The sequence below is a fragment of the Accipiter gentilis genome, chromosome 18, assembly GCF_929443795.1.
Source record: "Accipiter gentilis chromosome 18, bAccGen1.1, whole genome shotgun sequence".
Lineage (NCBI taxonomy): Eukaryota > Metazoa > Chordata > Aves > Accipitriformes > Accipitridae > Astur > Astur gentilis.
In genome coordinates, this window is record NC_064897.1 from 2770541 (window position 1) to 2792555 (window position 22015).

General features: G+C 35.8%; 1 protein-coding gene across 3 annotated transcripts in view; it reads right to left on the reverse strand.

The window, feature by feature from the left end:
- Positions 1-1412: 1412 nt before the first annotated feature.
- The window catches only part of SMC1B (structural maintenance of chromosomes 1B), a 36386-nt gene continuing 15783 nt past the window's right edge, over positions 1413-22015 (reverse strand). The window contains exons 12-26 of one of the 3 annotated variants that reach the window (XM_049821484.1): positions 21694-21840; positions 20939-21076; positions 20324-20440; positions 17037-17143; positions 15224-15365; positions 13615-13760; positions 12222-12375; positions 12049-12079; positions 10695-10774; positions 9621-9777; positions 8715-8869; positions 6023-6174; positions 5700-5769; positions 3135-3245; positions 1413-2864 (exon numbers count right to left, since the gene is read on the reverse strand). In XM_049821484.1, the coding sequence (XP_049677441.1) occupies positions 2757-2864; positions 3135-3245; positions 5700-5769; positions 6023-6174; positions 8715-8869; positions 9621-9777; positions 10695-10774; positions 12049-12079; positions 12222-12375; positions 13615-13760; positions 15224-15365; positions 17037-17143; positions 20324-20440; positions 20939-21076; positions 21694-21840 (1815 nt within the window). In that variant the 3' untranslated portion in view covers positions 1413-2756. Of the gene's footprint in view, positions 2865-3134; positions 3246-5699; positions 5770-6022; positions 6175-8714; positions 8870-9620; positions 9778-10694; positions 10794-12048; positions 12080-12221; positions 12376-13614; positions 13761-15223; positions 15366-17036; positions 17144-20323; positions 20441-20938; positions 21077-21693; positions 21841-22015 lie in introns of all 3 variants that reach the window. The other 2 variants (XM_049821483.1, XM_049821485.1) reach the window with 2 other exon arrangements.

A 22015-nucleotide genomic window follows, 5' to 3' on the forward strand; every position in this document is an offset into this window, starting at 1 on the left:
AGTGAGGTGCATGCTTCTTTCTAGACTAGTAACTACTGGGATGGGTAGTTTCTGTGGTGTGGAAGTCTTTGTCCCTGTTCTGAAGCAGGTAAAGATCTGAAGACATTTTGCCTAGAAAAGCAATCTTATACAATGCATGCACACTGACTCTTCTACCCCAGGAAAAAACACTCAGTCATCTTTCATGAGTGACAGTCTGGAAATTATACTTGGGTTTTAGCATGCAGTATCATTGCTAAGCACTGTAAGTATCAGTTCTCAAGGTTTCAGCTGTGTTTTTTAAAAGGTAAAAAATCAAAAGCAAAACTAGCCTGAATATAGACCATCTTATCTTCTCCCTTTGAGAGACTGTATTTATGCATACATCACTTCTGAAAATTAAGTCTTTTAGCATTGCATATAGCATTATCTGTAAGACTCTGAACTTCCAAAATTGGCTTCTCTAGTCAGCATGAATTGGCTGTTTTGAAAAGTGATCTGTCATGCTATTTTGGATGCTGATTATCAGCTTATAACACTTAAATTGTTGCTTCAAGCTGCAGCAAAATTAATCAGATGAGCTGAGCTATTTATAACCATGATTAATTATTTAAGCCCAACCCTAAAGTCATGTAACTGCTTATCTTGTGCCTGAAGTCAGATCCACATTAGGAAATCACATCCCCTCCCTGTATTAAGGATCAGCTTACACCTAGCATTGACAATGAATCTTCCATTTTGTAGACACTGCTGAACTGCAAGTTATGCAACAGCCTCCCCCTGTTTAAGTGCCATTTATTCATATCCTGAAAAGCAGATGAGCAAGTAAGGAGTTACTTTAATTCCTAACATAGACAATAAGAAGGTAGAAATGCCTAGTTTGGGTTTTGTTACATAACCCCCCTTCCCTATATATTTTAAGTCATCTTGGAGATGGAATGGCCTTGCAGCTACCTCAGGGTTTAAAATACAGTCCAAAGGGACAGAACCTGAAACTCATCTGTTCCATTTATCTGTTAAGTGAAAGAGTAAGGTTGTTTTAAGGCCCTGTTCAAATTAGTAGTGGAGTGCCATGAAAGAACTAACTGGCATACTAAATGATGTTTGCTGATTCTAATGTAGATTGCTCTTTTTCTACTTAATTCATAATTTTTTTTAAAATGGGAGTAAGATATTTACTGAAAACAAACTTGTTGACCATTTATTATCCTGTCTTGCTCCAAGCTGTGTAATGATGTTGATAGGACATCTCTGATGATAGCATATGCTCTTTTAATAAAATATTTAAAGCCAAATAGACCATTCTTATATAGTAACTAAAATGTGTAGCTTTCATTGTTCTTCAGACAGTTTAATTCTTTACTGTATTTTTCTATTTCAATGAACTGTTCCTAGCAAACAGTTAAAAAAACCCCACAAACCAAAACAAAACTTCTGTACTTGCAATATGCAGACTGATGTGGGTCAAAGGTCTTCAAAAATCACTAGAAGCTGCTCTTCTATTCATCCTTCACACTACTGTAAGTGTTTCCACATCTGTCAATGGATTCTGAATTAAGGGACTGATGCTAACTCATGACTTACTTACACTCAGAGTAAATAAATTTTTATTAATAAAGTGTGGCAGCAACATAAGTAGTTGATAAACATTGGTCTACAGTGTAAGTGGACAGACTTACATTGTTATATTTCCATACGAACACGTTACCTACTGCTCATGTCATTCCTTCCTTGTGCAGTAACCCCACATGTCCAGACATCATCAGTTGTGTGCAACAAGAACAGTATTAGCAACACACTACAAGGCAGACATGTATAAGCAGAATGGTGGACAAAAGGAAGCTAGTATATGAACATAAGATGTAATTATTATGAACAACAATAAACCAAATAAAGCTCTTCAGCATACACTGAGGTGAAACTTAAGCCAGATGAAGTGATTGAAGCTCTCTTGGTGTTCTGTAACCAACTCAATTAACTTTGCTTCTTAGATGAAGCGTGGCCATCAAAATAAACTTGACACTACTGGGACAGCTATGCAATAAGTCTCAATTGCAAACCAATTTACTTTTTTCTAAGGCTGCTATGTGTATGGCATCTGACTCACACCTGGTTTATTCTTTCCACTTTTGTGTGGAGTAGAATACCTCAAAGGTGAAATTTTTCCATGTTACAACACACCTATAGAGCTATATCATGAGCTTTTGTAAAGTTAACGTTTTCATAAGGTTGCAGTGGAAGACTGAAGACTTACTGGGTGTCACAAAAGCCACATAAGATAATGGGCAGATTTCAGTATCTTGTTTTAAAAAAGAACAGGAAATAATCCTATCTAAAGGCAAATAGATGCAGCTGCAACACAAGAGAAATTGTGAAGGTCTTGACCAGTGGTAGCATGCATCTCAACAGCGCACTGACGATGTGGCTAAACACATTACTTCTCATAAGAAAAGCAAGAGGCTGATCTTTGTAACAGTGTGCTTATGTGAACCTGTAATCCTTCATCTTAAGGCAAAAAATCCCCAAAACATTCGAAGATAAAGCACTGCGTACCAGAACATACACACTTAAGTGACAACCTCTGGCTATCTCTTACTTGTTAACAAAACTGTATCAATGAATAACAGTTACTTTCTTCAATATTTTAGAAAACTGCTTCTTTTGAAAGGTAAACATTTCTCTATCAACCTCTAATAGCCACATCCAAACTCAGATTTGTAAGTTGGCTGTAAACCCAGTTCTTGCTGTTGTCACCTGGCCCTGAAATCATCCATGCTTTATTCTGAAACAGAACTGGGTTTGTCCTCTGTTCTCTCCTGGTCATCCATGTCTGGATACTCGGTAAGATCCAAAGTCAGTACTCGACTGAACATAATGTCATCATGCTGAGAAGAGGAAGAATCATACAATTTAAAACATTTCTGTTACATGAAATAAGCAGTTCATAAATGACTATGAGATAGAATAATGAGCTTGAGTTACCAAAACGATCTTTTCATCGAGCCAGTACCTGCACTTATTTCTGAACACAAAGTAGTTCAAATCCAGCAGCACAATTATGTACATGATTCACTGTAGTAACCCTTAAGGTGTCAGTACTTCAACAAAAGCCAGCATGTATTATTTAACAAAAGTTGGTAATAATTAATTGTTACCTCTGGACACACTCCAATCAATGCATCTGCTTTGGAATAAAACTCTTCCTTTAGAGAAATAACTATCATTTGAACTTGTTCATGTGCCTGTTCTCTAATGAAACTTGATACCTTTGGAAAGAAGCCAAATATTTCAGTAAGTTAGTTCTGGCAGACTTAAACCATGCTATAAATAGGGAATGCTGAGGAAAGAACTGAGCTATGCTAGTTGCAGAATTCAGTAATTCAGTTATGAAATAAGCAGGATAAAATGGGAAATTTAATGGTCTTAAGACAGATACTTTGCACGTTCTTAGAACAACCCCTCAGAGTTGGTGCTTTTTGAAAATGCTGAGAGAATAATCATTTGCTCCAATAAATAAAGTTAGAGAAAAAGGCCAGTGCCAATGAAAAATATTTTATTTAATGTAACTACAAAGGAAGGTGGAAATTCTTGAATAAGGAAAGAAAGTGTGAAAAGGTTGTTACTGGCTGTAAACTAAAATCTTAAACACATTATTTCACTGCAGACAGCAGCATTTTTTCCAATGATATGCAAAATAAAGGTACAAATGTTAAGTTGTAAATTAGTGACCGAATAAGGCAGTATCCCACAATATGAATTAAACGCTGGATAAAGGAAAAGCAGTACATTTTTAATTAGGCATTTGTCTGCACAGTTATATCTACATGATATGGAAGTGATTTTTTAGTGGAAGAACTGTCTTTAGTGAGTTACATAATTCACATTCATTTTACAGTATAATTACTGGTAAATTATTGGACATCTGCTTTAGTAAATCCTTAAGCTGAATGGAAAGAAAAACACTTAGTTCTAAGCATAAAACCTGGATACGAGTAAGCACCAGCAACACAATTTTCCATGTATCATTTTTGCTCACTTGTAATGTTTAATTCCTCTGTCTGAAGGTTTTGGTGCTTTCCAATAACAGCTGCATCTTACAGATAAGGAAAGAGATATGAAAGACCCTGGGAGCAGGGAAAAATTAACTTAATTATACTTGCAGATCACTGCAGTTTTGCTTTTGCTCATTCTGCAGTTCAAGACACTTTTCACACATGCTTAGAGAATCATCTAACCCTCCTTATAGCAATAGCTAGATAGATATTGAAGCCAATTAAAGGCATTTTCTAGGAAACCACTATTTCGTCACCCTCTTCCTGCATTCCACAGGCAGCTGCTCTCCAAGCATATTATATACATCACAGCCCGTACCACAGGTTGCCTGCTTCGCATAGTTCAGGTGAAGAGAGCAGCCCTTTCAATAATCCTGCCCCAACCAACCGATGGGCAGCAAGGCAAGCGGGCATTCCGGACAGAGGCTCTGCAGCTGGATGGCCCAGCCGCAGGGGAGACGGGCCCGTCTCTAGCCACGAAGGTTAGAAAACAGGGAGAAGCCCAATTCAACTTCAAAGCAGGAAGCTCAGCAAAACTTCCCGGTCAGATTAGACGGGCCCCAAGGACTTGGCTAAAGGCTTAACATAGACAACTAAGGTGATTTCAGGGTTAACCCTAATGTGTAATATAATCCAAGTTTAATAGCTCTTTGGCCATAAAGTGGTATTTACGCAGGTTATTTTTATAACTACACATTAGACCAGAACTTAAAATACTTAAGCTTTCTGCATTGATGTTCTTTATTTTCTTGAATATACATCTTAAAAACATACTGGTGTGTCAAATGAAATATGATACTTTCAAACTAAAAATACTACCCGTCGAGGGTTATAAGCCTAGGAACCATTTGGCTAACAACTGTTAATATGACCATCTTTTGTGGGCTACAAATGTGATTTTTATCTGAAAAGTAAACCAGATTTGAAATGTTTGAATTGAGAAATGCAGTTGCATAGAAGAAAAAAAAAATCAGCTATTCTTTATTTATAGTGTTCTGAAGAAGAATGCTGCTTAGCATGTTCTTAGGTATAAACTGGACATCTCTTCTACCACATGTGTCAGAACGAGCGAAGTTTTTACAGTGAATAGTTATTAGCAAAAAGGGAACGCGAAATTAAGAGGAGGACAGAAAGTTACTTCAATCAAGCAAGAATTCACATGACTAATACGATGGGAGTGATAGCCCTTAATTGATGTCAATGTAAAAATATTTAGTAGGCTAATTATACAAAATAAATACTCCAGTGACAGAATGACTTGACTTTCAACATGCAGATATGCTCCTTTCTGTTTCTTAGAGGTAGGGGAACTCAAAGGCCTTAAAAATTCCAACCAACCAACCCCAACCAGCAATTCACGAGTAACCTTCATGTCAGATTGCACCACGTGGTTATGTGGCATTCTTTTGCACTCCTGACCCATTCTTCTCAACTTCAGAGTTTGGGAACTGATTAAAACACATTTAGATTTAGGAATTTAAACCTAGGCCTAGTCTAACATCTCATACAACCACCATTTCCATCCTAAACCCAGTAATATTTTAAAACAGGTTAAGACAGTGTAATCAATCTCTTTATCCCATCAACCTATAATGACAGTAGCCATCCTTCTGCAAAACTTATCATTATATTGTCAATAAAAGGCTGAGGTGAAAGGGACCAACTTACTTTATCAATGTTTGTGTTATCCAAGGCAGCATCTATCTCATCTAAAACAAAAAATGGTGCTGGCCGAAAACTGTAGAAGACAAGACAGTATTTTGCATTTAGATGCAAAAAATGTTAATAACCATTCTAATTAGAGATTCACTTACTATATCATAAAATTTTGACAAGAAGTAATGACAGATATAGAATAAGGTCTTTAGTAATGTTTAAGTATGCTATTAGCAGATATAGTTTTTTTTAACATGTTTGTAAGTGTAACAGTGTCTATCTTCCTGCCACTTATTCAGCCACACACTTGGATAATACCATAATATTTCTTTTACCTGTGTATAGCAAACACAAGAGCCAGAGCTGCCACAGTTTTTTCACCTCCTGACAAATTGTCCATTGGCATAAAGCGTTTTCCTGGAGCCACGCAGTTAAAGCCAATGCCTTCCAAATAAGGCTCCTCAGGATTTTCAGGAGTAAGGAATGCCTGGAAACACATACATTTCATTATTAATAGTGACATTTATAAAATTAAGTGGATATTTTTTAGGTTTAAATACTGAGCTTGTGTTGAAACTGCTACGTTAGCTTCATTTGTAGGAGACACCTGTTCGTCTATACAAAAGAGCAGCACTATAAAATTTCCCAGTGAATATGCCTTTGTTAACAAACCACGAGCTAATTAACAAAACCATTTTGGAAATGGCTCCACATATCTGTTATTTACAAACTTTCAACGACTAAATAAACTTGATTTTATCACCTTTTATGTAATTGCTTTAATTTTTTTGAATTATTAAAATTTTAGACTTCAAAAGCAGTTTTCTTTTTTGTTCGGGAGTAAATATACTTCCAAAATTACACTTCTTTGTAAAAGGTTAGCTTTACAAAATCTAGCTTTGAGCTGGAGAAAGATTTTAATATAGGTAGGCTTTCTCTATACTTCGTATCCTGGTTCCCAGATCCAAAAATTAAAAGTATTATTTTAAAGGAATAGCCATTGTACCAGACCATTAAAAAGTAAGATGGATAAGCTAATTGCTACATGGTTTATTTTTCCCATTAAATAGAAGAGAAAATAAAATACAGTCTCTTCCCCTCTGCACAAATGCATAGAGATAGAAGAAAAATTTCCATAGTTGACACTCAAATGAGTTATCCTCTTGGATCACAGATGCAGTGGAAGAAAACAAAATACTACATATACTTTGATTTAAAATAATTTCTATGCTAAGTAGTCTGGAAGTAAGATACAGTGCTTGCAGTACCTTTGTTTTGTTGGAGGTATGCATATTTTTGTCTTTTTCTCTGCTGAGAGAATGCCTGCCATTGTTATTACAATGTTCTTCAGGCTGTAAACATATCAAATACCTTGCAATGTAACTCCCAGTTCTATGCCACTGCATGTATCTATGCAAGAGGAAGTGTTCAGATGTATAGACACTGTTAGCAGAAACCATCTTGTAGCTTGCTAGGATACAGATATTCCTTGCTCATCAAAATATGAAAAGAACAACACTTCTCTCTCCACAGAGGAAGAATGGAAGAGAACTGGTGGCAAACCCAGCAGTGAGTCTGTGTATGCACAATTTCTTAGCCAGTAGTTTCTTTTAAAGTACTTGCAACACACAATGTGCTGATGAAATAAATTTTACTGAGCAATATATTAAGTGCACCAATGTTCTGAGTCCAGAATCTCTAGAAGTTAAACTAACTCAATCTATCAAAGCTTCCCTTTTTTGGACTGGATAGTAAAGCATTATTAGTAAATGTTATCAATATAATATTATTAAGAAATATTAATTTTACTATCAAGAAATTTTCATGTTAAAAATCATTAAGGTTGCTTAAAAAGCATCTGTTCAAGCTGCAACCTAGGCCACCTCCTCTAATAGCAAAACTCAGAGCTAACCCTTTCCTTAGCTAACCAGAAAAAAAATCACCACACACAGAGCTATTGTTTACTCTTCCAATGCAATTAGACCAGCTTCCTTCAGCTGCTATATTAGTATCTAGTAGGCAGTTTTAGCTTCCCAGCTAATCACAGGATAAATCTCTTGACCAGGATACCACTATGGCTCAAATCAAGGTGCAGCATCACAGACCTCAAAGAAAGCACCCAACTAATTATTTTTGGCAATGCATCTGGAAAATACTGGTTGTTTCAGAGTGATGCAAAGTCAAGATCCTGCCTCATGTTTAGTCCAGGGGAGAAGGTATGTGCCCAGTAATTATGAAGAAATGCTTTATTATCCTGTCCAACCTAGAAGCAGAAAGGATATATTTGAATATCTTTAAGGTGTTCACTGAATATCTGACTCTGAGAGAAAACACAAAATTTGAAGTTTAAGACAGACAAGGAATTCAAACCTCAGCCCTTTAAACATTCAACTGCCTACAGAATTTGTTGTAACTAAAGCATTTATGAGTTTCCTCTTTACTTTCAGCATTAATACTGGAATGCTAACAAAGATTAATACAATTGTGAAACAATTTTTCTGCAGGTTTCCTAAAAGCTGCAAATATATTAAGTCTCTCTTTTTTAAATATTTAAGTGGGGTATAAGGAGCTTCAAAACCTCATACAAAACACTAGCACAGAAAGAGTGATTTATGATTTTTAGTTTTATCTATACTAATGATTAAGTGGTTTTAATTACTTATTATTGGTATCACTAGATCTGTAAACCAGTGTTATTTTTAAATGACGTACTCAAATATATTTCACATTTGTGTCATGGTAATTTACAAGTCTGTTAAATACAAAGAGTAAAACTAACCCAAACTGAGTAGCTCCCAATTCTGTTAACACTTTAGATCACATCTCTGTCTAATGTCAAGCATGCTTTGGCATATTACCTATTCCTCCTCAGACCTTAAAATTCTGAAGTCTTTATTATTTATGTAATTTTCTTCTTCAGGACTGAAGCTGTCTTTGGAAAGTAAAAGTGTATACTAAGTTCTCTTATTCTAGATAACAAAGTATCGAGTAGGCCTTTTAAACCAAGTACCCAAGAACATGACACACCTGAGCACTACTGTTTCTGCAAAGTTTCTTGTAGATCTGATCAATAGCTATGGAGGCATGCTCAAAGCACCGGCTAAAAAGCTCATATCTCTTTTTTTTCACTTGTTCAAATTCTTTCTTGCATGTTCTGGCCTCCTTTCTGCTGGTCTCAAAAGCTACAAAAAAAAAATTACTGAAATTACTCCATAATAAGCCTCTAAGCAAATACACAGAACAAATATGTATTGTGTGCCATAACAAGCATGAAGGAAAATATTTATTGCACAAGAAGGTTCTCATACACATAGAAGGAGCATACCAATATTATGGAGTTTCCTTCCAGATTTCAAATGGAGGCCCCAACCTGAGAAGTTGGGATGTATTCAATCTCCTCTATGCCACATTTGTCTGGAACAATGAACAAAATTCTTCTAATTCCTTCTGTAAGCTGGGTAGCCTTCAGCAGCACCAGCATTTACCTGTTACAGCTTCAGAACTCCTTGGTTTTCTTAACATGTTAAAGTCTGGAATGATCTTTGAGGATACCAGTAGTTTTGCAGTAATGCTCATGTCTGAGTTCTGGACAATACATATATGTTCCTTCAATTATTTAAGAAAAATGTAAAGGATTTTATAATAAGAGTCAGTAATTTTTAGAAAAAAAGTAAAAATACTTTATGATGTCATTTGGCCAACAAAGTATCCTTCCAATCATTCAAACTGTATTTCAGTAAACTACTACAAAGTATAGGTTAATAAAAAATTTACATATAATTAAAAAGACAACCGAGATAAACATTTGAGCACAAAAATTACTTTAGTATCTGAAAGAAGCAAAGAAGCAGGACCAACTCCAGAAAGAAGAATTTCAATTAGGGTGAAAACTCTCAGTCACAAAAGGGATTACTGTGAAAGACTCAATTTTACCATCTATTGATTCTTGGAATTTGTCCCGAGCTATCTGTAATTTCTCTACTGCTTTCAGGTTCGGAGCAGCTGTCTTGATTAAAGTATTCTCTTTAAATTTTATTTCCTGCTGCATCTGTTTCAGATGATCCTCTATATCTTTCTCAGATTCCAGGTCCTAAAGAAAAAAAAAAAACAACCTAGAACAATAAAATTTGCCTTTAGGCCAAGACATTTCAACATATACAGCAAGCACTCATGGTTTCTGGAAGAAGTACCCCACTCATCTAATAGCTTTAACTGGAAGCACAACAAAACAAAAAACTCCAGAGTCTTAGTTCTCAGAATAAATTTACTAGATCCTAAGCATTGTTCCACAAGACCTTTAAAAACAGACAACAAATTCCCTTCAGGCTAGAAGTCTGAGTTAAAATACAACATAGGAGGAGGATTAGTTGGCTTTTCTACTTGCTTTGTAAAGGAAACCTTTGAAGACAAGTTCTCAATGAATTCTTTGAGCCAAGCTCCAGTGATGACAGATTCATCCCTTACTCTGTACCTAGCCTCTGACATTTAATTATTTTCCTTATGATTAAAAAGGAAAAAAGAAAAAATTTACAAAAAAACCGCTGAGAAAACATGACCTAATGGACTGTTACAGAGGGAAGTATGGTAAGTCTCAGTCTCTGAAAATACTACAGAGAAAAGGTGGTACAACCCCCCCCCAGCAGCCAATCATTGGTTTCTAGAGTTTTGAGTCATTAACCTATAGTGTTGGAACTTAAAGGCAGAAGGTAAAGGAGGAAGGAAAAATCAGAGTTATATTTACTATTTCTCCATTCTATTTTGATCATTTAGGTAAGCTTTAAATTAGATTTAGTTATACGGGAAATTGATGTCTCCAGAAATCCCATACATTAGTGCTATGTATGATTGCAAAACCAGAACACACACACACATGCACTTAAGCTTAACAGTGCTTTTAATAAGTTTCATTTAAAGACTAAGGTGAAGAATAAATAATTTCGACAACTAAAGTATTTTAAATAAAGATAAAAAACTCAATCTCTACCAATTTCAAACAAAAAAGATTACCTTCAAGTCTTCTGCTAGGCTGCTGTAGTCTATCTGAATTGCCTGTTCCCTTTCATAGATGCTTGATGTAGTCTGAGTGCCTTCTGTTTCAGTTCCTAGCTATAAATATGAAGGACATTACAGTTCAGAAACATGACAATTTTTAAACTGTTAAAACAATACATTAAAAGGATATAAAATGAGGAGACAGTGGTAACATGGTATGAAGTAAACTTATTCCGTAGCTCCTCCCCTAGCCAAAATGGAGTGAACAGTTAGTTAAGACCTTATCAGTCTAATTAAAAAACGCACCTTTTAAACGAAGATGAAAGCATCAGCTAATTTCAGTTTGAAGCTAAGATGAAAGCAGCAGTAATTTATTTGTAATATATTTAGAACAACTTGCATACTGTAAATCTCCTGATTGGAAAGATTTATGTTCCCATGATAATTCAATTGCCTTTGAAGGAAAGGCTCTGAAGCATGTAAGTCAAGGCATTTCTTCCACTCAGTTGGCCTCAGAAGAAATGAGTAGCTTCAATTCTGTACAGCATAAGCAGAGTATCTTCTGGACGCTGTAAGCCTGGATATAAGCTACTTTCCCTTGAATGAAACACGTGCTGCATGTCATTATCAGTCCATTTCCCACCAAGATATTCTCTCAGAACCAAATCTTACTGGTCTTCTCAGTGATATTAATTAGGAATTGAAGTTGTTATTCCTACTACACACCTCCTTGGTTTCATCTCTTCCTTATTCATAAACAGCAAGAGCTGAGCTGCCTACATACTCTGATGATTAGCAGTTCATGTCCTTTCCCTTCAAAGACTGCCTCCCTCGCTGCCTTCATTTGGTCTTCCGACCCACTCAATTCATATCTATCCTCCAGTAAAAGTACTTTTCTAAGGAATGGGCTCAACAAGAGTCCTTCCAAATTTACAGACTTGTAACAAGTCCTTCAAAACCCACAGCTGTTTTTTGTAATAGTGGAGAAAGTTTAATTTCTCCTCACAAAAGATATGCTGGAAAAAGAGGGAAGACTGAGAAAAATAATGAGGGTAAATCCCCTGATAGCAGGAGTATTTCTATTGTAGTGTATCCCTGATTTCTGTGATGATCTACATCTACTGAAGAGAAAAGGTTGATTTTAGACAGGGTTTATATTATGGATGATTAACCAAATACTATCTCAATCAATGTACATACCATAGCTATTTACATTTCTGAATTGACCCGTGTGTCCTCTTACATATGTGTATCTAGAATACTCCTTCATACCGATTTTCTTGTACCACAGTGATTTTACATATTCCACAGGAATACATTTCAAGCACAAGCAAAAATACTTGCAAATAGTCCCCTCTACAAAAAAAACCCACCAAATTATTCTCTTGAATGGATGAGGCCTGATCACATGGAAACAATGTATTTATTTTAACATTACTGTGCAAGACAAACAGTCCTGTAAGGAAGAAATAAGTATCTCTAAATTCAAGACTGAAGAATTGCTGCTTCATGATATCTATCTTCTGTAAACCTTTTAAATACCTCTACTTCACTGATGTCATCCAGTGATCCAGACAGGAGTTTTATTTTCAAGTCCTGCACCTTGCATTCAAGAAGCATATTATGTCGTCTTAATCTTTTCTCTTCCAGAGAGGATTCTATAGCTGTAGCTTCCTTTTGTAATTTTGTAGTTTCCCTACATACACAAAAGGCACAAACCAGTTGAAGAGCAGAAGCATTGCTACCAATAACATCCACAGCCATATAGCATGAAAAAGTTACCAAGCACAAAAAGAGGGCTTTTTCCTCTCTAATCCCTACCAAACAGAGTAAAATGGTACTTAAAATGGTACATAACTTATTCTATCTCCTTAATTTTCCCAAATTACTAAAGAGGGAGCTGGGAACCATGCACTATTCTAGCACACAAGCTAACACCTTGCTATTTGTATTAACTCTTAACTCTATTGCAGGGTAAATGCTAGCAGCATGGACATAGTTTCAGTATATTGCTAAGTTCACACTATAGCATTTTCAAATATCCACTTTCCTAACTACAACTAAACTCTGTTCTGTTCAGCTGTGCTGAAGATGTATGGAGCTTTGATCCTTTCAATATTTAATCAAGTATCTTTTATCATTACCCTACTTGAAATACACCTCAATTCTTTGCAACAAATTCATTTGATAGCATCAAGTTGCTAAGTAAGCCAGAGACATTAACAGTCTTATATTGTTAAACTTACACACTATAAAATTAATTACTAGGCATACAATCTATGTTTATGTAATATTCCACAAGTCTACCTCGCCATAGTGACAACAATTTTTAAACATAAAGACTCCTGATTAACAGACATTAAACATATCAACAATAAGCAAGCATATGAAAACCAAAGTATAAACTGTCCCCAAAACTATTGATTTAGAAGAACAGCAAGGACAAAATAGTGACCTAAAATTAATACTAGTTTAAGGTATCCAGCACTTGAAAGGTCTAGAGAAGATGAGAACACTGAAATCAGGAAAAAAAGCCTTATTAACTGAACCAACTATACAACTCAAACATAAATATGAAGCTACCAGCAGACTTAATATGGCACCTGAGATCAAGTTATAAGCCAATACATGCTTATCAGAAGTCACTACATATTTACCAAAAATCACAATGAGACCTAACACTAGGTAGATATATTAATTCCATATGGTATATGGGATGGCTCTCATGAAATAATCTCATTTGCATTACTTCTGGGAACCACATATGGAATTAGAAACACTTTTTAACTAATGCATACTGTAAATGTAAGTTACCATGTCTCTAATGAATCTTTCACAAGAAAACAGACCAAGAGAAATTTAAACATCCGATCACTAAAACTCTTCTAAATATTATCACATCAATAATTTTCCCAGGGGTACAATTAGTAATTACCTATTAAGAGTTAACAATCTCTTTCGGAACTCTTCAGTTTCATTTTGGGTCTTTATAACCTCAGATTTATGAGCACTTAATCTATCCTTAAGATGTTGCTGCTCCTCCACAATTTCATTCACTTTTTTTAGAAGCTTTTCCTCATCCTGCAGGGAAATATTTACATTTTTAAACCTTCACCAGAAATCTTGATATGGAACCTTTATTATACAGAAAGAAAGAGTTAAAGTTTAAACCTGTTACAATATATTCAAATGTGTTATAGCATAAAATCTGAAAGGCACTGGGAAAAAAGTCTGTGTTACAGATAGGAATATCCAGATGTTTTGTATACATAGGCAGAGACAGCTCCAGATTTGTGACTGTACCAGACTAAACTATACAGCCATCAAACAAGGCAGGGATCCTAGAACACCTAAGACCTGTAGGCTACCCCCTTTTCCTCACTTAGTCCCTTAGCGCTGCAAAAAGGATCCCATCTACTGCACATCTACAACATATTTAGCAACACCTAAGGTAACCTGAAATAATTTAAGATTTATTGTTCATTAAAGATAAATCCTGAGGTAATCTGCAGAGAACAAAGAATCTGTGGCAGTACATTAGAAGAGTCTTTCCCTATATAACCCATACCACTGCTAAATTGCTAGAAATTAGGTGCTAGAATAAAGTAAACCTAACGCTACACGCATGAAGACATGGTCCTTAAGAGACTAGTATTATGACAACCTAATCAAGACTTACTGCTGTTGCAGTATCCAAAACAAAGTACCTTCAGAATGTAATACAAACAATCCTTCTCCAGGATAAAAATATCTGAATTTGCTCAAAGTCATATTTCAGAAGAATTACACAGGCATGAAGTCAGACATGTTTTTGTGCATAACTGAATAAGGGTCTATTGTTTTTCCTCAGTATCAGAAATATATGTCTTCTAAAGTTAAAATACAGAGTTCAAATGATGCATGTGGGGATTTTTGCCCACTTTGGAACAGTTTTACATTTCACTTTTATTTTTTATTCAAAGCACTACTACACATCTTTCCTCCTTCACTTTTCAGTGCACCACAAGCATAGTTTATTTAACAAGCAACATTAACACAACAAAAAATTACTTATGAATAAAGAACACTATGAAGAGGAATCTATACATATTACTTCAACTAAAAATCTAAATTGGTTTTCACAGAATTATTTTAAGTCTAATGTGCTTCACAGCCACTAATAAAGATGCAAAGCACCGGAGTTGTTTACTATTACTCAAAATCTTCTAAAGAATCTCAGCCACATGCTACTAGTTTTATCTGTAGTCATATGCTGCCTTTTCATATAAACTAAACACAATATAACACTGTACATACAGTAATCCCAAATTTATTTTTTAAGTAAGCTTATTTTTAATAAGTACTCCAATATGACAGGTTATGCCATGGTGAAAATGACAATATGCAACTGCATTTTTTTAACATTTACAAGGTCAACACTGAATTAAGCTGTAGAAGAATTACTCAACAGCATCAACTACAATTATTCAAAATTGTAATTCAATGCACTCTTTCCTTGCAGTCCCTCACAGAGATATAGATAGAGATAGATATTTTATCATTACCTTCTGTAGCCCGATAATCTCAGCTTCATCTTTATGAATGGTCTCCCTCAACTTGCTGACTCTGTTTGTTAATTTTTGTAGATGATCACGACTATATTCCAGCTGAACTTTTAACCGTGTCTTCTGATTTTCAAACTCCACTCTAGTCAAAGTACAGTATTTCAAACCAACACTTACAAAGCAGGCTAGTAACTGTGATTTTAAGTTATTACAAGATACAAAAAATGCTATCTTAACAGTCAAAGTGAAAAACTTCTACCTGAACACAAAAATTTGCATACATTTGGATCATCAACTCCACTACACCACATCCTGTGGATATACTGGAAGTTACAAAAATAAAGTGATAATAGTTTAAAAAATACAATATAAAGATACTATATGGCCACATTCAATATGGAAAGTGACGCTAAGAGTTCAAGTATCTCAGTATGAATGATATACCTGTAAATGATGCAGAAATGAGCTGGACAAAAGCTACACTGATACTGTGTATTTATCCAATGCCTGCACTCCCTGCTCTGCCTCTGCAAGCCGCCTAGTCAGCTGGCATGTATGTTTATCTAAATATTAGAAGGAATGTATCTCAGTTGGGAGCTGGCAGTTAGAAGCATGAGACCAGAGCTTTTCAAGCCATATTCAGCCTTGCTTATCACCTCTCAGTTGAGACCTGTATTTGTATATAGGGGTACAATGGCAGAAACTTCACGTGCTGCTGTGAGAAAGGACTGAAGTAAAACTAAGCAGCTGTTTACAGAAAGGTCTCCTCTCAGCTGTTACTGTCTGCCTCTGAGCTTCCAAAATGACTACTAGTGCTCCATCTGCTGTTCAGGCAAAAAGGCTGGCACCACACCAACTCCAGTCTCTTCAGACCTGGGCAAGAAGGCACCATAGCACGGGCTTACAGAACTAATGATGGCAAGTTAGGGCAAAAGCAAGGCCAAGGCTCTATGTGCAGTGTAGCATAAGGCCATGCAAAAAGCTCCGCCTTTCATTGTTCTATTACTAACTTCTTACACTTCAGACTTCAGTTCTTGCAAACATAAATAAATGATCACTTCAGTCAGCAGGTGCTGTTACTGCAACCAAATGCACTGCACTACTACCTCGCTGCAGCCCTAGCCAAAACCATACGTTTGGACTAGTTACTGAAAACCAGTCAGAATATCTTAGCAGCTGAAGACATGGCTGAAAAGAAAATGGAGTTCAGTGCTGGCAATGACACTAGTCATGTAGAAAAGGTGTATTTAAATAATGTCAGGAAATGCATAAACTATCATCTGCCTGAAAACACCTGTAGCACAAGGAGATGACATTCTCATTCTTTAAGATATAAAGTTGTGGTCCTGTGACATATGCCTGTTTGAGTGGGATAACTGCTGAGGTTGCCTCTGAGAAAATTAAGATTCTGTTTTCCTTAACAGTATGCTCCTATACTGAATCACTGCATCTTATAGCCAGTTCTCCTTTAAGATTTTTGATACACGAGTGAGCCTTCATGCCATCCTCAATTTGTGATAGAGCCATTTTTCTATGTGTATTTTAGAAAACTATTCTTTTCTTTATTTTTCTACAATAGTGCTACTAAAATAGTAAATTTTACCTTTCAAGTTTCTTGCAAAATGTCACTGAATATAACTGTCTAATAAACCCAAACCATAGCAGTGCGACTACTAACCAATCCTTGCAGTGATGATATAACCTTTTACAGTCTTCTAAGTTTTTGTGATATTTCCTGTGATGGAGTTACTCATTTACCAGTGCGCTCAATCTAATACAAACCACTTTTTTACATTTCAATTACAAATACCACCTTCTTTTATCAATCTCCTCTTGTTGCCTCACATGTTCTTGTTCATACACACGAATATTTTCTATCCCAATTTCTTCACAGAATTCCTGGAACACAGCATCTTCAGCCTTTGAATAAAGAGAAATGGAGCAAAAAAAGGTTTATGCTATTTTGCAACTCACAGAACTAAACATTCAGACAATCACCTCATGCTACAGGCTGGATTTTCAAGGTACTTTAAGAAACAGCAAACTGAACTAGATAGAAATAATCCATACTTGAAATTTTCAAATAACATTTTCAGTACAAATGTCAGATAGAAGGCACGTGATCTGCAAAGAGTAACTCAAATCTAAGCTCTTTGTGACAGGACCTGGTCATTCCAAAGACAATTAAAGTAATGACAGTGTAACCAACTTCCCTGGTTTTGTCTGTTCCCAGTCAACTGAAGAGACAGCTGAATGGTATACAACACAGTAATCAGATACACCAGGTTTCTAGGTGTCGTTCAGTTCTTCATTTTAATCCTTTCAAGTAATCCATAAATATTAATTACTATGTTCCATTTATAGCAAAGCCACAGCAAAAAAACTGCTACAGAATCTCTCATTTCCTGATTATACAGTATATGCTAACAAAAGCTTCAACCAAAACCAGTCCTAAAATTTTAATGAAAAATTTAAGCAGGCTAACAGTAGGCACAGTGTATATGGCAGGACTGAACAAACAAATAGCAGCCACCCACAGCATTTAAAAAGGAAACCCAATGGACTGAACAAATTTTTAAGAATTTTACAGGTCAAAACCCAGTATTGTTTATATTCTTTTGGTATGCACGCTTTTTTAACCAGATATCAAATACTACATCAAATCAATTTATACTATTCAAGTAACACTACTCTTTGGAAACTGATGACCAGCCTCCATTTGTGGGGGTTTTTTTTGGTTGTTGTTGTTTGGTTGTTGCGGTTTTTTTTGTTGTTTTTTTTTTTTGTTTGTTTTTTTGTTTTTTTTTTTTTGTTTGTTTGGTTTTTTTTTTTTTTTTTTTTTTTTTTTTTTTTTTCTTCTCTCAGAACAAGCAAAAGAAAAGCTCCCTGGATGTCTGGAATTCTTACAGCTTAAACATCAATGACTTTCTCAGTGTTTGCAGATGACAAACATCTGCACTCCCTCATGCCTGCATCACAAGCAAAAGAATGAACATGCAGCAGTTTTGGCTTCTTTTTACATGCAGAATTGCAGTCATAGATTAATCCAAGAAAGACTGATAAGAATGGGTCAGAGACCAGGAACTAAATTACACACATACTAGACACCTCAAGTAACTGCAGACAGTGGTGAGGCATCTCTCTTTTTCTAAGAATCTACATTTACACAAGCACCTAGATGCAGGGCTGTGACTTTTCCAGCTAAAACTGCAGCACCACTCTTCCACAGTCTGTACCAGATTTCTTTGTTTGGCAAGAGTAGGAACAAAGGCAGCTTCCAGAGAGTAGCAGAGATGAGGTGCCTATTTCTCAGAGAGGCCAGAGTTACTGTCTACTCCAGTAGAACACAGTATGAAGACACTCTTGGTATCAGATTAGGCTTTACTACTGTTCACTTCACTGAATGCCATCAGCCTCTTCAAGACAACTGTGCTTTTGAATTTTGCAGCTGTCTATACAAACTGTTCTGGGTACCATCTGAACATTAGAGAATGATAGGGAAACTGATGTATGAGATTGCAGAACAGTCTACAGAAAAAACAGCTGGGAAATCTAACTGCTGGATCATGTATCATGGAGAACTTTTCCTTTTGCTGATAAAAAGCAGAAAGGAGCAGGTTCTAATGACAACAGCTGTTTAGTATCATAACAGATAATGAATTTGGACAGGTGGGGATAGCACAAGGTCCATAAGCTCTGCATCAACTACCCTTCAAAAAAGAGGGAGAGCAAAGATGACTCCGTTATATCATGGGCTAGCTCCATCTTCCATGAACTGGACTCCAAAATAACATAGGTATACTACAGTCTCAAAAACCCAAAACAACAAACCCCAAAACCACAACATCCAAAACCTACAAGAACTGCCCCCCCCCCCGCAAAACGCCAAACCCACCCCCCAATACAAAACAAAACAGTAGAATAAGGAATTTGCTGACAATAGTCATGCTCACCTTAACCATTCTCCCAGGGTAATCAGAGTGCACAGAAAATAAAGCACATATATTGGCTACTTCCACAAGAAGTGAAAGGAATCTTCACACTATGCTGCTCTTTATCTACTTTTTTTAGTATATAGTGGTGTATCACCTAGACATGATAGCTATAGAGTTCAGAACAAAGCACTCTAGCAGTGCTGAGAGCTGTTCTCAGCTCTAGAAAACTAAAAGTGGTGGATCTTCTCTTCTCCAGATGAGGAGGTATTGATAAATCATTTCCACATAGACACTGAATGGGTCCTGCTATGACTGCAATGAGAATGATTTTCAGAAGGAGAGTCACCCATACAGAGACTGTCTACCTAGTGGGTGCACTGATTACCGAGAGATCTGCAAATCTTGTGGGTGCATACAGAGTTTAGTGTATGTACATGCTATTACAGATCCACAGATCCACATTGGCCAGGAAGACTTGACGTCAAAAAAAAATTATGGTTTAGTCCGGTTACATAATTATCCCTCCACAAAAAAAGAAAGATCCTGGAACTACAGTTTCTTACAAAGAACTTGGACATTAGAGTCTGAGAAAGAATAAGCTGATGCTTACCATATTTTACCCTGAGACCTAGACAATATTTTTCTGGTATTTAATCTACAGTGAAAGTTTGCACTGAGAGCTCTAAAGCTGTGAACTTCGATGGATTGTCCCTGCTCAATACTACAGAGAGTAAATCATATTTATTAGCAGAGCAGGAAGAGGTGGGGGGAAAATCAACCCACCTTCTTCAAATTCAAACATCTTCTCCCATGTCAAATGAAATTATAGTGCATATATTGAGCAAAGCTTAATCTAAAATTCAAGTAGATTGATTTGGTTGGTTGGGTTTATGGCACATAAAAGTCACAGAATTTTGATTTTAAGGAAATTGACTTGCAAAGCTATGATACGTTTATCCCAACATCCAAGTGCACTTCCGTTTACAGTTATCTTGGTAAAAAAGGTAGAGAAGGCAGGAAGATTGCTGGAGTAACTTACAACCCTTGTCAACAAAGTAAGTTCACAAAGTAAAAAGTTGTCCAAGTTCTAAAAGTCAGCAGGAACAGAAAGAAGCTTCTATAGTATAACAGCATAAGCTGTAAAAGCTATGATAGAAGGCATTACCTCATTAATTTTTTTCTGAAATTCTTCTATTTTTTCTCTTCTTTGTGCTACTCCCTCATTCAGCATATCATGCTGAGACTCAATATTTACAAGTTCACTTTCCAGTTTTGATTTTTCCTAGATAGGAAGAGATGAAAAAGATGGTAATTTTACTTAATAGGATGGTCGACTTTCTAGAAGTTAAGAGACAGTTTTGGAGGCTAATTGTAGTCTTTTGATTAAAAATATTGAACATTTTTTTCCTCAAATGCCACTTACCCACTATTATTGCTGATTTGCATGCAATGATTATAGTTTTAATGAACAGAAAAGCAAATTACTTAAGTACCATTTGAAGTGCATTGTGACTTACAGACTTCTACAGGTTACTAAATAATAAGCCAAGCTGACCAGAAATTCAAATTTATAACCTAAAATAGTAAAAGCCTCACATAAATTTCTTTGTAATCTTGGTTTCTATATTTTATTAATTCCTCAGTCATAACTGCTGTATGTAAAACTTAAACTGACTTAAAAAACTATGTAAGGAAGTAGTATTTACTTCACCAGTAATTACAGCTTAGGTAAAAAAATACTCTTATTAAATATGAAGATTATAAAGTCTTACTACTATACCGTGTAGAGATTAGCGAGATGTTTCTTTTTAATGAGCTCTAATTCAGTCTGTGAATATTTAAGTCGTGTCTGAATTCCGTGGCATTGAGCACCCAACTGCTTCAAATCAGCCTCCTTATGTTTGATCTTCATTAAGTTCTAGAAAAGTATTACGATGGGAGAAAAAACACTTAAAACAGAAAAGGTGACTTATTTGGAAACTACTTATTTTTCAGATTTACACACTACATAAAGCTAGCCTCACTGACATAGGCCCCATTCAAGGTAAATGCTGATGGCATTGGTCATATTCAACAGTAATTTTGTAACAGTTTTATTTCTCAAAAGAAAGCATGTGCTTGCAAATTCCTAAATTCCTACTCCATCCCTCCTCTAAAATAACTAGAGGTATGACAAATTGTTTTACACCAACAGGTTTTGGTCCATGCAAATATTTTCATGTTGACAAAATGTATCAACTTTTCCACTAAAAGTTTTATTGTACTTTGAACAACAGCTTCTTCCTTGAAGGAACTTCTATCAGCAGCGTTGTCCTCATTCTCCACCTCTGTGATAAGTGAGCCAACCCACCAGCTAAGGACAGAGACCTGCAGTTTATTATTATTAACTAGAAGAAGATAAACAGATACCATGTCCTATCTGCATCTTCTAGAAGTTTCCAAAGTCACCTTTTAGAAAGTCATCTTCCCATAGCTGAATTGGACACTTTTACTCCTTTATGCCTTTTGCAGTTAAGTGCTTCTAAACAGACCTACCTTTAACTCATTAATCAAGCTATCTTTTCTTTCTTTCATTTTATTAATTTCTTTATCATCCCAACATCTAGCTTTAAATCTTAAATCACTTGATCCTCCAGAAATCACTCCAGATTTAAAAAATAAAGTTCCATCAAGAGCCACTGTCTGGAAGAAAAAAAATAAATAAAAACTAAATAAATCTGAACAAAAAGCAGCCAAAATATCCCATGAACTAGTGCAACAAGATATGGTAGTGAAACAAGCAACAACTACATTTTAGTTGGACTCCAATTTTTTTTCGTGTTCCAAACCTGCCAACATGAGGTACATGAAGCCACAA